Source organism: Corella eumyota, chromosome 7, assembly GCF_963082875.1.
Source record: "Corella eumyota chromosome 7, kaCorEumy4.1, whole genome shotgun sequence".
NCBI classification, from domain to species: Eukaryota; Metazoa; Chordata; class Ascidiacea; order Phlebobranchia; family Corellidae; genus Corella; species Corella eumyota.
Window position 1 is genome coordinate 10,877,487 of NC_137496.1, and position 15,675 is coordinate 10,893,161.

A 15,675-nucleotide genomic window follows, 5' to 3' on the forward strand; every position below is an offset into this window, starting at 1 on the left:
TCGCTCGTCAAAATCAAAATGTTTTATTGTCTTCCCAAGATTGGAGCGGAAAAGGAAAAGCCATGCCATTCATTTTAAAGTTTGTTGTGAAAAATGATTAAGCTGAACTAAAAATTTCTTTTATAAGGTCATAGAACATTTTAATAACTAATTTCTCTCTCATTTGATTTAATTCTTTCATAATTCATCACTTGTAAGTTACTTGTAAGAGCTTTTATTGAAATTGTTGGTTTTAACTAGGGATGGGCTGAAACCCAAATTACTCAGATTCGACGAGGCCGAGTATTTTGTCACGATACTCGTCCGAGTACACAGTAATTTTTGTTGCACAGTTGTTGCTATAACGTAATATAATTGAGAGTAGTTTATAATTTAATAACAGCAAATCTCGTGTTTTTTTTGGTTTAGTAAATCATATATGTTCTTTAGTGACAAATTATTACTCGGCGTCCGAGTACTAAAAAATGGTCGATGAGCACGAGTATTAAAATATTCTTAATACTCGGGCCGAGAACTCGGATTCGATTGGCCCATCCCTAGTTTTAACATATTTTCTTTTATGCCGTAGCAATTATTCATCTGTGTTTAATTTTTAAAGGCTACAGACCAGTAATTTTTAAATGTTATTCTTTTTCTACTTTAATTTAATTATAATTTAATTAGTCTTTCCAATAATGTACCAAAAGTTAAAATTTGTTACAAATGTCAAGTTATTACCAACTGCTTGTTAAACTATTAATACAGGATGTGTATATAATGATAACACTATAATAATATAGCCAGAAAAATGAAGGCCAATATTAATATTAATTTGCTTAGTGTATTTTGCTTGTGTGTGTTTGCTGTTGATTTTTTTAAATTTTTTAAGTAGCTTTTCTCCTTACAAACTTGTTTTAAATTTGGCTTAAAGACTTAAGTAGGGTATTAAATATTGCTTTATACCAAACAGTTTCAGTTTAATAGATATAACTTTGTTATGAAGTAGATGCTTTAGTCTAAGTGTGTATTTGTATGTTAATCTTAAACTTAATCAATTGTACATATTTAATCTAAATTTTGATCTTATAGTACTTAAATATAGAGTTTTTATGTGTAAAATGTCATTTTATTCTCTAATTCACATTATAGTGACATTATAAACCATATATACTTACATAATGAATTGTAAACTGACATTTTAAAACTAAAAAATATTAAAATTCTATGGGTGTAAAAAATGTAAAATTTAATTTCAAGTTTACTCGAAAAAATGTTCATCTAATAATGCTGTAATATAGTTTTACTTAATTTACATATGTGTTTTAAATTTACTATTATTGTTTTTAACTAGCTCATGATAAGGCCAGGCTTCTAGGTAAATGGACACTAGTAAACCTTATTCTATTGTGTTAGTAGGAGAAACTTAGTTCAGATTACCGTGACTTGGTAACATGAGACTTTATCTTACCTAGCTATAGGGTTATAATAGTGGGAGACAATAGTAGAAGACAGCAATAAGCTGTCAATCATATTCTGTGAATAAAAAACTACTTTACTTAACCGTTAATTATTTAAAAATTGTTTTTTGACCACCAGGTTTTTCACAACAATGTTTATTTGATTTAAAAAAAAAATATTTACATTTATAAAAGCGTTTTTGCAACTACATAAATTTTAATTGTACAAAATTTTATTTAAAAAACTTTTTTTTACTTAAATAAAAAACAGACTTTACACATCAATTTATGCTACAACAATATAAAAATTTTTACACAACACGTTTTCATGACACACTGACGTCATATGACGTCATTATCTTGTCATGATATCATTATAGCGATGACATTACCACTTATTCATCCAGCTGTTAAGTGACTGGTTGTTGATTAGAATGTTGGGGATTGTAAAGTCAGGTTTTGGTGGAAGTTGTTGTTCGCCCATGTCCAAAGATTGGATGTTATTCTAAACATAAAAAATACTTAATTATAAGTTGATATTTATTTATCCTAGTTGTGGAAAGGCCAATTTCACATCCTAAACTAGTGTAGCATCTGTTTCATGTGGAATATTATGGATTTGAACTGTCTGATAATTAAGCTGCTGATTAAGTTTTGGCTCAGCAGAATCCATACCGTTTACAGCGCCTCACTCAAGGGCTCTACAGCATAAAAGCAATCATGATTAAACCCAGAACTTTGGGTAGTAAAGTTAAGTGTTTAAACCACTACACAACCTTACTGCTGACTGATATTGTTGTAAATAGGATTACTACATCTATTTTAGATAAACTTTGAGTTTAAAAATTTGTTTAACTTTTACGTTTTTGTCAGCCTCAAGGCTAGTCATTCTCTCATAATAACATTCTGATTCCTTCAGTGATTTTAAAATCTGTTTCTTGACATCAGGTAAAACCTAAAAAATAAAAGTTTGTTAATTAAATTTAACGCAAACTGTGCCTCAACAGGTTATAAAATTAAAAAGGGGGTGGGTAATTTAACACATAACCATGTATATAGTTGTATAAAAGTTACTTACCTTTCCCAAACATACAAACAAAGGCATAATAATGTCCCTGATAAACTTAAGTTGGTCTCTGGCTTTATGGACTTTTGGGCGATCCATAAATCCAGCCACTGGGAGGCCCTCTCTTCGTTCACGATCAGCCTAAAAAAACATGATCCATTTTTTAGATATTTTTGAAAAATAAATATGCTATTGCCAACTTTCATACGATTGGTTTTTGGTTGTTCATGTAATGTCGAAAATAGGTAACAAATTTAAGAATAATATTAAAAAATTCATCAAAATTAGACAATAAAGGCAATATTCTTACTACATTAATTATCCAACAAATGAACACAAATAGGACTTTCTAAACACATTTGGTTTGAATTTTTGGTTAAAAAAAACAATTTTAAAATATCTTTTTTAATAAAAATATTTTTTCAATCGCTTTAAACCTTACCTGAGAAAAGAACTCTTCAAATAATCGATCTGCCCATAGTTCAGAGAAGTTAAGAGGTCTAACTTCGTTGGAGATGTCGCAACATTTGATCAAGATCTTCTGCAAAGCGAGCATGTGAGCTGGCTTGGAGAATGAAAACCCTTCCTTGATAATGTTCCTGAAATCCTCTAAAATTTTGTCGTGGATTGCCATATCAGTGGCTAAGATCAACTGGATTACAATCTAAACATGAAAAACATTTAACCTGTTAAGAATCTGCAAAGATCCAATTTTATCCTGAATATTTTTCACTTAAAATCAACTTAAATAAAAAATTAAGTATCAAGACTTTAAAACAATTGAATTTATTTTGTTTCTGGTCTAATAATCTTCTATTTTGGATAAAGAAATCATATTAAATAACCCTTAAAATGACTTCTGATACTTACATGTGACATCTCAGCAAACTGCTTCTCCGGAAGATTTGAGAAAATGTTTAGACTATCGACAGAGAGAAGTTGGAAAGCAACAGCGCAGTGATGATGTTCTAATGGTGACGTGTCATTGTACAGCACTGATAACTCAGTGTGAGCTTTCTTTTGGTACCTTTAAAGTAATAACAATATTCTAACAAGATGAAAACTACAATGACATGATTTTAAATTTTTTTTTACTTACAAGTTGGTCAATCCAGGATGATCAAGATCATGGCAAATACAAGCCACCAATATAATACCAAGTTGAAGTCTTGTCATTTGTTTGAGCAAGTTAAGTTCATGGATCATAAAATACATCATCTGGGTGACGCAGAAGGCATGCCGGAAGTTGTGGAAGTACACCGAGCTGTAGTTTAGCTCTACTGCAACCTAGTGGAAAAAATAATGAATGACTTCATTTTAAAAAAATAGTCAGCAGAGTGGTGTAGTGGTTAAAACACTTGGCTTTACTACATGGGGTCATGGGTTCGATCCCCCCTGCTCCATGTTGTTGCAGCCTTGGGCCAGCACTTAATCAGCAGTTTAGTTTTAGGGTTATTATAATCTATAATATCCCAAGCTGGCAAAGTCATCTTTATACTGGTTCAGGGTAACAAATGTTACTATATGTTTAGGCGTGAAGTTGTTCTTTCCAAAAATAGGATAAATAAATAGATAAACAAAATATATCTTTATGGCTATACCGATAGTAAATACTAAGTAGTGCCAGCCAAAGCTAGTTACAGTTTACACTTTGCAAGAATTATGACTGTTTAAAGTTTTAACATTTCTGTTTTCATGTTTTAAATGTTTACAATGTAAAGGTCGGAAATTGTCTATGTGATGTTATATTTGTTTAGGTTTTTTGATAAAATGTTTTTAAACTATTGTGCGCTGGTGATAAATAATACAAGTAAGCTATGTTTTATTTATCACTACCTGTGTTTATTTTTCATTCATGCACACTTAGGTATTAATGTCAGCGTACCTACATTGAAGTTATAATTTATTACTGAATGAGCTTGTTTTTTATTACCAGCCCCTCGTAAATGGCATATTGCGCTACACTGGTATTTACACACGTACACAATGTTTGTACTAATCGTGCTTTGTTCTATATTTTTCATCTAAATTTTAATCTTAGTTTTACTAAATGTGTGTTTTTTTTAAAAATGTCACTTTATTTTCTGTATTACCATATAGTGACATCATAAACTATATATACTTACTACATAATGAATTAAACTGACATTTGAAATCTTAATAATATTAAAAATGTTATGGGTGTAAAATTATGTGAAATTTAGCTTTAAAAACTATAAAATTTACTCAAAAAATGTTGATATAATAATGTTTTAATAGTTTATTTTGTAATTTACTTATATTGGTATTTTAAATTTGCCGTTGCATTGATTTCTTTACCCAAGAAAACAATTTTAAACTTATTAGTTAATTTATCATTTGATTTTATGACTATATAATGTAAAATATTTTGATTTTTGGGGCTTATAGTTTCTGCTTTAAATAAATGTAAATATTTTAAGTTATGTATTTATTGTCTAACATATTATTAGTGGTTTTTTATTAAGGTCTTAACCTTAAAGAAGTTAAGGGGATAAGATTCCTTTACAATTAAATAATTTTGTAAATTAAACTTTGGTAACTAAATATTGGTAAAAAACAATTTAATGTAAATGTTAGATGTGCCAGCCAAAGCCAGTTATAGCTTACGCTTTGCAAGATTTACGACTGTTTTAAGTTTTAAGCTAACATCGCTGTAGTCATTTTTAAATATTTACAATTATAAGGATTTGTAAATTACCTACAGGAAATTATATTTTTTTAATTTTTTTTATATATTTGCAAAAAAATGTTTTAAATATTTGTAGATAATTTAAAAAACTAAATTTGTGTCTAAAGTGAAATTTCTTGATATTCCAAGGATTTTTGAGATATTTATACAACATTCTCTAATGCTTTATTTGTTAATATTTGTTGTACATATTTTATTTACTCATACAAAAAAATAGGTATGTGGACAACTTAATTGTGATTTTTTGTTTCAAATAAGACTTTTAATGACTTAATAACACCCACTACCTGTGTTTATTTTTCATTCATGCACACTTAGGTATTATTGTCGGCGTACCTACATTGAAGTTATAATTTATTACTGAATGAGCTTGTTTTTTATTACCAGCCCCTCGTAAATGGCATATTGCGCTACACTGGTATTTACACACGTACACAATGTTTGTACTAATCGTGCTTTGTTCTATATTTTTAATCTAAATTTTAATCTTAGTTTTACTAAATGTGTGTTTTTTTTTTAAATGTTACTTTATTTTCTGTATTACCATATAGTGACATCATAAACTATATATACTTACCACATAATGAATTGTAACTGACATTTGAAATCTTAATAATATTAAAATGTTATGGGTGTAAAGTATGTAAAATTTAGCTTTAAAAACTATAAAATTTACTCAAAAAATGTTGATATAATAATGTTTTAATATTTTTTTGGTGATTTACTTATATTGATATTTTAAATTTGTCGTTGCATTGATTCCTTTACCCAAAAAAACAATTTTAAACTTATTAGTTAATATATCATTTGATTTTATGACTATATAATGTAAAATATTTTGATTTTTGGGGCTTATAGTTTGAGCTTTAAACAAATGTTAATATTTTAAACTATGTATTTGTTGTCTAATATATTATTAGTGGTTTTTTTATAATTACTTAACCTTAAAGGAGTTAAGGGGATAAGATTCCTTTACAATTAAATAGTTTTGTAAATTAAACTTTGGCAACTAAAAATTGGTAAAAAACAATTTAATGTAAATGATAAATTGTGCCAGACTAAGCCAGTTATAGCTTACGCTTTGCAAGATTTACGACTGTTTGAAGTTTTAAGCTAACATCTCTGTTTTTATGTTTAAATATTTACAATTTAAAGGCTTTGTAAATTACCTACAGGAAATTATATTTTTTAGTTTTTTTTATATATTTGCAAAAAAATATTTTAAATATTTGTAGATAATTTAAAAAACTAAATTTGTGTCTAAAGTGAAATTTCTTGATATTTCAAGGATTTTTGAGATATTTATACAACATTCTCCAATGCTTTATTTGTTAATATTTGTCGTACATGTTTTATTTACTCACACAAAAAATTAGGTATGTGGATAACTTAATTGAAATTTTTGTTTCAAATAAGACTTCTAATGAATTAATAACACCCACTACCTGTGTTTATTTTTCATTCATGCACACTTAGGTATTAATGTCAGCGTACCTACATTGAAGTTATAATTTATTACTGAATGAGCTTGTGTTTTTTTACCAGCCCCTCGTAAATGGCATATTGCACTATACTGGTATTTACACACGTACACAATGTTTGTACTAATCGTGCTTTGTTCTAATATGGCTATATTTGTTTGTTTTTCCTAGAAATTTGTTAAAGTGGGTATATAAAATGAGTTATTAGGCTAAAGTCATGTTTATTTTTTGCTGACTCGGTATTAATATTTAATATTGCAAAGCTTGTCTAGTCAAAGCCTAAAACTTGTTTGATTAAGTTACATTTTTCTACCAAAAAAATGTACTTGTGGGTGTTTTTAAGTTTTTTTTTGTGGGTGTTTTTGAGTTTTATTTTAAGTTTTTTGTTAAATTTCAGACAGCTTATAGTTTATTTATGCTTCTATTAACAAACTATATTGCCTAATTTAAATATTTAAAAAATAACTTGTTACAAAACAATGGATACAGAAGATGAGATTGTTAAACAACTTGAACAAATTTGCCACGAAAATGGAAAAGAAAAATTTCCAAAACAATCTGCAAAACTTTTCCATAAACTTGGTTTAATTTACAAAACTGAAGGTTTACAACAAGCTGACAAAATTAAATTAATTCAAAGTGCAGCTTTACTAAACGCAGCTATTGTAAGAGAACCTGAAAATGTGGAAAAAATTAAACAAGATCTTCGTCAATTTTCCTCTGAATTACTTAAAGTTGCAAATGCAGCAAACCAAGATGCAGATTTAGTTAAGTATTCTGAAATAATTGCTCAAGATGTTGCTGATTTGAGGAAAAGAGTAAACCAAATACTACAGACTATTCCCAAGATTCCTGAAAATATATCTGACAAGGAATTTACAAAACTTAAAAGTGAAAAAGTTGAGGCTATTAGCAACCTGCAAGATATTATCAGTGAAGATTATACAATGTTAATGAAACGCCTTGCTGGGTTTTGTGAAGAAATAATGGGAAATCCCCCATGTGAATATGCTTTAGTTGGACTTGGATCACTTTCGCGAAGGGAAATAACTCCCTACTCTGATTTTGAAAATGTCATAGTTTTAGATGACAATATTAAAAATTTACTTAAAAAAAATATTCTTGAAAAAAATAAAGTCTACTCTTTTTTTTTGAAGAAAAAGATAAGCAAAATTAAAGATTATTTTAGATGGTTTGCTGTGATCTTTCAAATTATTTTAATTAATTTGGGAGAAACCATATTACCAACTGTTCAAATTCCAAGTTTAACAAGTGAAGATTCAACTAAATTTAACTTTTATGATGCTTTTACTCCCCGTGGAATTTCTTTTGATGGTATGATTCCACATGCTTGTAAATTTCCACTAGGAAGGCAAGTTAAGACAGAAAACAAACCATTTACACTTGAATTAATTCAAACTGTTAGTAAAATGGCAAGTTTTGTAGGCTCAGAAGAAGATGTCAAGAATGGATACTACTTGGCTGATATGTTGATGTTTCCTTGTTTTGTTGCTGGCAGTAAACAGATATACCAATCATTTCAAAAATGCATTAACATTGAAATGTATTTTTTAAATATATTTCGTTATATAATATCAGTTACTGTTCAAATTTTTAATAATAAGAAAAATTTTAATATTTCTGCCCAATTGGAAAAGTTGTTGCAGAATAAAAAGTTAAACATCAAAAGGATGATCTATAGAAGTTCAACTTTGTTTATTTCTGCGATGGGTAAAATTCATTTCATCAGAAAATCCAGTTGTTTTGACATTATAGAAAGTCTTATTAAACAAAATAAAATAGCTAAAGAAATTGGTTGTGATTTTAAATTTGCCATTGCTGTTGCGTGTGAGATTAGATTAAGGGTTTATATGGGTAAGGAATCGCAAGATGATAGGATTCAACAATCAGAAGTAAAACGTGTCTTTTTAAATAATACAATTGAGATAAAAAGTGTTGCAGAATATTTTGCAATAACTTCAGTCATTATCGAAAGCACATGTAACTTGGACAAAAATCAGAAACCTAAACCAGTTTTGGTTTCAATGATATGTAGTATTTTAGGTTTTTATTCGTTTGCCATACAATGGTGGGAAAGGGAAAAATCTTCGCTTTTAATACGCAGCTCAAAAAAAAGCTTGCTTGGTGATTGTTATTTTTTTATTGGATTGTGCAAATATCAGCTCAATCAATACAAAGAAGCATTATCTGATTTACAGTCTTCACTTCAAATTTACCAACAGATTGATGACGATTTATTTAAAGACAGTAAGGCAGCTTACCAGTGTTATTGTATTGCTTTTTGTGAATATAAGCTCAGTCAAAATAAAGAAGCATTATCTGATTTACAGTCTTCACTTCAAATCCACCAACAAATTAATGACTACCCAACTAAAAGTAGGAAACTTGTTTTTTGTCATTATTGGATTGGTTTATGCAAGTATACACTTTGTCAAAGTAAGGAAGCAATATTTGATTTTGAAATCTCACTTGACATCTGCCAACAAAATGATAACAATTTAACTAAAAGCATTGTTGTTGCTTATTGTCATCATTGGATTGGTTTGTGCAAATATGAGCTCAGTCAATACAAAGAAGCCTTATCTTATTTTCAACCTTCACTTAAATCCCTAATACAAGTTGATGACAATCAAACTGAAAGTAGTGATGTTGCTATTTATAACTATCTAATTGGTTTATGCAAATATCAGCTTGGTCAATTCAAAGAAGCATTATCTAATTTTCAAATATCACTTAAAATCCACCAACAAATTGATGATGATCCAACTAAAAGTGGAGATGTTGCAAATCGTCATTATTGGATTGGTTTGTGCAAATATCAGCTTGGTCAATTCAAAGAAGCATTATCTGATCTTCAAATATCACTTGAAGTCCACCAGCAAGTTAATTGTGATGCAACTAAAATTATGGATGTTGCATATCGTCATTATTGGATTGGTTTGTGCAAATATAAGCTTGGTCAATACAAGGCAGCATTATTTGATTTCCAGTATTCACTTGAAATTCACCCACAAATTGATGAAGGCCCTACTAAAAGTAGTGATGTTGCTATTTATAACTATCTTATTGGTTTATGCAAATATCAGCTTGGTCAATTCAAAGAAGCATTATCTAATCTTCAAATATCACTTAAAATCCACCAACAAATTGATGATGATCCAACTAAAAGTGGAGATGTTGCTTATTTTCAATATTGGATTGGTTTGTGCGAATATCAGCTCAGACATTACAAAGAAGCATTATCTGCCTTAAAGTTTTCACATGAAATTCACCAACAAATTGATTGTGATCTAACTATAAGTTGTGATGTTACTTTTTTTCATTTTTGGATTGGTTTGTGCAAATATCAGCTTGGTCAATACAAAGAAGCATTATCTGATTTCCAGTCTTCACTTAAAATTCACCAACAAATTGATTATGATCCAACTAAAAGCAGGGGTGTTGCTCAGTGTTGCTATCGAATTGGTTTGTGCAAATATCAGCTCAGTCAATACAAAGAAGCAATATCTAATTTCGAGTCTTCACTAAAAATCTACCAACAAATTGATGACGATCTTACTAAGAGTATTCTAGTTGCTAGTTGTCATTATCAGATTGGTTTGTGCAAATATCAACTTGGTCAATATAAAAAAGCAGTATTTGATCTTCAAACATCACTTAAAATCTACAAACAAATTAATTATGACCCAAATAAAAGTAGTGATGTTGCATATCGTCACTATTGGATTGGGTTGTGCAAACTTAAGCTCAGTCAATACAAAGAAGCAATATCTGATTTCCAGTCTTCACTAAAAATCCACCAACAAATTGATGACGATCTTACTAAGAGTAGTAATGTTGCTGGTTGTCGTTATCAGATTGGTTTGTGCAAATATAAGCTCAGCCAATACAAAGAAGCAATATCTGATTTCCAGTCTTCACTAAAAATCCACCAACAAATTGATGACGATTTTACTAAGAGTAGTAATGTTGCTGGTTGTCATTATCAGATTGGTTTGTGCAAATATCAACTGAGTCAACACAAAGAAGCATTATCTGATTTTCAGTCTTCACTTAAAATTCACCAGCAAATTGATAATAATCCAACTAGAAGTAGGAATGTTGCTTTTCGACATTATTGGATTGGTTTGTCGAGATATCAGCTGAGTCAATACAAAGAAGCATTATCTGATTTCCAGTATTCACTTAAAATTCACCAGCAAATTGATAACAATCCAACTAGAAGTAGGAATGTTGCTTTTCGACATTATTGGATTGGTTTGTCGAGATATCAGCTGAGTCAATACAAAGAAGCAGTACTTAATCTTGAAACATCACTTGAAATTTATAAAAGAATTGAATATGACCCAACTAAAAGTAGGGATGTTGGTAAGTGTCACTATTGGATTGGTTTGTGTAAAAATATGCTCAGTCAATACGAAGAAGCATTATCCAATTTTCAGTCTTCACTTAAAATCCACCTAAGAATTGATGATGATCCAACTAAGAGCAGTAATGTTGCTAGTCGACATAATTTAATTGCTTTGTGCGAATTTAAGCTCAGTCAATACGAAGAAGCATTATCCAATTTTCAGTCTTCACTTAAAATCTACCAACAAATTGATGATGATCCAACTAAGAGCACTAATGTTGGTGGTCGACATTATTGGATTGGTTTGTGCAAATATCAGCTCAGTCAATACAAAGAAGCATTATCTAATTTCCAGTCTTCACTAAAAATCCACCAACAAATTGATGATGATCCAACTAAGAGTATTCCTGTTGCTAATTGTAATTTTCAGATTGGATTGTGCAAATATCAGCTCAGTCAATACAAAGAAGCATTATCTAATTTCCAGTCTTCACTAAAAATCTACCAACAAATTGATGACGATCTTACTAAGAGTATTCCTGTTGCTAGTTGTCATTATCAGATTGGTTTGTGCAAATATAAGCTTCGTCAATACAAAGAAGCCTTAACCAGTTTTGAGTTTTCACTTGGAATTTACAGAGTTGATGACAATCCAGCTAATATTAGAGATGTCGCTAGTTGTCTTTATCAAATTGGTTTGTGCAAATATCAGGTTGGTCAATTTAAAGAAGCAGTATTTACTCTACAGTCTGCACTTAAAATCTATCAACAAATTATTTACGATTCCACTACAAGTACAGATATTGCTGATTGTCACTATTGGATTGGTTTGTCCGAATATAAGCTAAGTCAATACAATAAAGCATTATCTATTTTTCAGTCTTTACTTGAAATCCACCAACGAATTGATGGCAATTCAACTAAAAGTAGGGCTGTTGCTGATCTACATCATTGGATTGGTTTGTGTGAATATGAGCTCAGTCAATACAGAGAAGCATTATCTGATTTCCAGTCTTCACTTAAAATCCACCAACGAATTTATGGCAATTCAACTAAAAGTAGGGATGTTGCTGATCTACATCATTGGATTGGTTTGTGCAAATATCAACTCAGTCAATACAAAGAAGCATTATCTGAATTAGAGTCTTCACTTAAAATCTTCCAACAAATTGTTGATAATCCAGCTAAGAGTAGTGTTATTGCTAATCGACATTATTGGATTGCAAAGTGCAAATATCAGGTCGGTCAATATAAAGAAGCAGCAACCGATTTACAAACCTCGCTTACAATTAATCAACAAACTTGCCAAGATCAAAGGATGAGTATGTATTGTCAAGATTGGATTGGAAAGTGTGAAGCTATGCCGTATATTTTATTGTTTGTTTTAATGAAACTATAATCTTACCTAAAATTATTCTACTACAAAACTTAATTACACTTAGGTAACTGGTTTGATTTTAATTTAAATAAGATTTTATTTAAAAAATTTGAGGTATAAGGATTTTTATGATATAATAGATAAGAACAAAATGTTCATTAAATAGTAATCTTTTTTGGAAATCTTTTTTTTTTAGGTTTATATTTCTGTTTTTATATTTTACACCAGTGATTCTTAACCCAGATTTTTAAGCTACATATTGTCAAGACGCAAAAATTATCTTTTAGGAATGTTTTTTTATTTTTTAAAGCTACATTTCAGTGATATTTAAATGTCATTTTTTGTAGGTCTTATTTAACTATACTTTAATTTGTCTTTACAATGATGTAATTATGTATAAAATTGGTTACAAATAGCATGTTATTATTTACAACTTGTTAAAGCATTTATAGCAGTAAATATAGAAATAAGGCTACATATTTGTGGCAAATTTATTAATTGTCATTATAAGGTTTGAAATTTAGTAGCTTTGTGTATGTGTTTTTGTGTTTTTTTAATGCCTTTTCAATGTTTTTAATGTCCCTTTTTTCTTTACAAACCTAATGTTTTAAATTTGGGTTAGAGTCTTAAAAGGACAGATAATCACTGCTTTATACCAACAATTTTAGGTTGATACATATAACTTTGTTATGATTTTTGTTTTAAAGTATATACTTTAGTGTGTATTTGTATGTTAATCTTAAACTTGTACATATTTAATCTATATTTTAATCTTATGTTATTTAAAAGTGGAGTTTTTTTTGTCATTTTATATCCTAAATCACATTATAGTGACATCATAAACCATATATACTTACCACATAATAAATTAAACTGACGTTTTAAATCTAAATAATATTAAATATGTTATGGGTGTAAAAAATGTAAAATTTAGTTTTAAAAACTTTAAAATTTACTCAAAAAATGTTGATATGATATTATTTTAATACTTTTTTAGTGATTAACTTATATTAGTACTTAAAATTTACAGTTACATTGATTTTTTACTCTTAAAAGTTAAGTGATTTTAATGGAAAAATGTAAAGTTTTTTAATTTTAGAGACCCATCTTGTGTGCTTTGAATAAATGTAGATATATAAGCTATGTATTTATTGCCTTATATATTAATAGTCTTATTTTAAAATAACATGACCTTAAAGTAGTTGGGTTTAGGGACTTATACCCATTAAGTTACTCCTGATAAATTGATCCTATAAATTGGACATTGGCAAACCAAAAATTTAAAAAACGGTAAAAAAAAATTCAAAATTTACCTACTATGGTCGCCAGTACTTAAGCAATAAAATTTACCGCTAACCCTTTCACTTTATTATAGCTCAGTAATACATTATATTTAACACTAATGTTTACATTGTACATTGTTAAATTTAATAAAGGTAACCTATGTTTGTTGAATATAAAACTGTCAAAGTAATATACCATACAAACGATTAAAAACCTTGACATTAAACCTGTAAGAACTAAGATAAAGCGAAGTTTTTTTAACAAAAAGGCGCCTGCTTAGGCTTTTATGTATATAGGTCCATAAGTCCATACTTTATACTTATATAAGTATATATGTACATTTGGAAGCTCTATTAGCGTCGCCACCCTATTTATAAATGCAAAAAAGGACAGAATTTTTAAACCTTTCCCTAATCTTCCCTTGCGATTTGTAGTCGATTTCGCACCACCCTTAGCCCGCGAAAAAGTATAGAAATACCGTCCTTTTTCGCGTTTGTAAAACGGGCGGACGACGCTAATGGGGCTTTAATATTTGTCCTTGCTTTACTCGTATATATTTATATATGACAAAAAATATAAGAATTTAGTTACCAGCCAGTCCCTTAGCTTGCTGTAAGTGATCCCCAGTTCGTTTACGATTTCTAGATCTCGAAACATGCTTATGATGTAAACAATCAATTCCTCTGTCTCGCATTCCCACACGTCAAACGACGACGATCTGATCTTCTTTAATCTATCCTATGACGTCATAATAACATGTTGTTTTGACATGGTAACTTGTGAATCGATATTTGTTTTAAACATGTTATTAAACGTCGTTCGCACTTGTGCTATGACGTCATAGTTACTATAGTGTGATGTCATAAAAATGTGTACTCACCGCCTCGATGCTCGCGTCGAATTTGCTGAAATCAATATCCTGAACTACAGAAAAAAAAAAAATTTTAGTAAATTTGGCAATTTTTTTGCGTAATAAGGTTAAAAGTTTATATATTTCTTACGTTTTGCTGTTCCATCAATGTTAAGGCATCCAGCTTTCTTGCATGGGCTAACCTGTTAAAACAAATATATTTGGTGGGTTAAACTCTCTTATATAACCCATTACCTATGAATTTAATGGGTGAAAAAGTCGATATTTTGTCGTAATAAAGTCATAATTTTTAACTAACATGCGCTTATTATTATTAACATACGCACTACAAACTGCAATTTTTATTTTGTAGGCCTATATATTGGACACTCGTGTTTATATTTATATATCATCCACTAAGCTTTATTATATATATGTTTAATTATTATAAAGAATCACTGTCTCAAAAATCGAAGTAGGGGTTTAGTAAACCGAGGGATATAACATACTTTTTGTTTATTTACTTTCTGTTTATTTTTTACGTTTTGGTAGAAAATTTGTGAAGTTTGTTTTAGATGCTTAAAATATTAATTACCTTGTTTTTTAAATCACTTCTTGAAATCACCAAAGTTCGTGGCCTTTTCAGATCTAAAAACGAAATTTACATTAAAAAAACGTTCTTTAAAAAGGTTATATTAAATGCGTTGTATAATAATAACGACTACAGGCTTTGACATTTGACTTTTATTACATAGTTGCTCTTTTAAAATAATAAATTTTAACTAACCTTTTTGTAGGCTTTCTTTTTTGATGCTATTCTTAAAAGAAAAATAATATGAGCTTAGGATATATTGCTAACAAATTTACGTTTTTAATTTGTTTATAAAGCATAGCATAAGTTGATAAACAAAGTTTGTTATTTCGACTTACTTTTTTCGGGTTTTTGTTATTTTCCACGTTCATTTTGCAGATCTGAACTTTTTGAATTGAAGCACCTGATCCCATTTTAATCTAATCTTAAACTCATAAAACACTAAAGTATAAACAAAATACTAAAAATAAAAAATTGGTTTACTAAATTTTTTAGAATTTAACATT

At 29.0% G+C, this 15,675-nt stretch overlaps 1 protein-coding gene across 1 annotated transcript; it reads right to left on the reverse strand.

The window, feature by feature from the left end:
• Window positions 1-259: 259 nt before the first annotated feature.
• LOC145760342 (high affinity cGMP-specific 3',5'-cyclic phosphodiesterase 9A-like) lies at window positions 260-15,582 on the reverse strand. Its single transcript, XM_082574206.1, has 13 exons — window positions 15,508-15,582; window positions 15,365-15,395; window positions 15,173-15,225; window positions 14,729-14,780; window positions 14,608-14,651; window positions 14,319-14,465; window positions 3,602-3,789; window positions 3,373-3,529; window positions 2,945-3,166; window positions 2,515-2,643; window positions 2,299-2,391; window positions 1,829-1,941; window positions 260-338 (listed from the first exon to the last, which is right to left on the reverse strand). Exons 1-13 carry the CDS (start codon window positions 15,580-15,582, stop codon window positions 260-262), a joined length of 1,383 nt encoding a protein of 460 aa, XP_082430332.1.
• Between the last annotated feature and the right edge of the window lie 93 nt (window positions 15,583-15,675).

What these genes read in the sequence shown, in the direction of transcription:
- LOC145760342 (XM_082574206.1), bottom strand. Translation starts at nt 15,582, where the DNA reads ATGGGATCAGGTGCTTCAATTCAAAAAGTTCAGATCTGCAAAATGAAC. An exon ending in ATAACAAAAACCCGAAAAAA is followed by an intron (nt 15,396 to 15,507) that starts GTAAGTCGAAAT and finishes TTTTCTTTTAAG; the next exon opens with AATAGCATCAAAAAAGAAAG. An exon ending in AAAAGAAAGCCTACAAAAAG is followed by an intron (nt 15,226 to 15,364) that starts GTTAGTTAAAAT and finishes TTTCGTTTTTAG; the next exon opens with ATCTGAAAAGGCCACGAACT.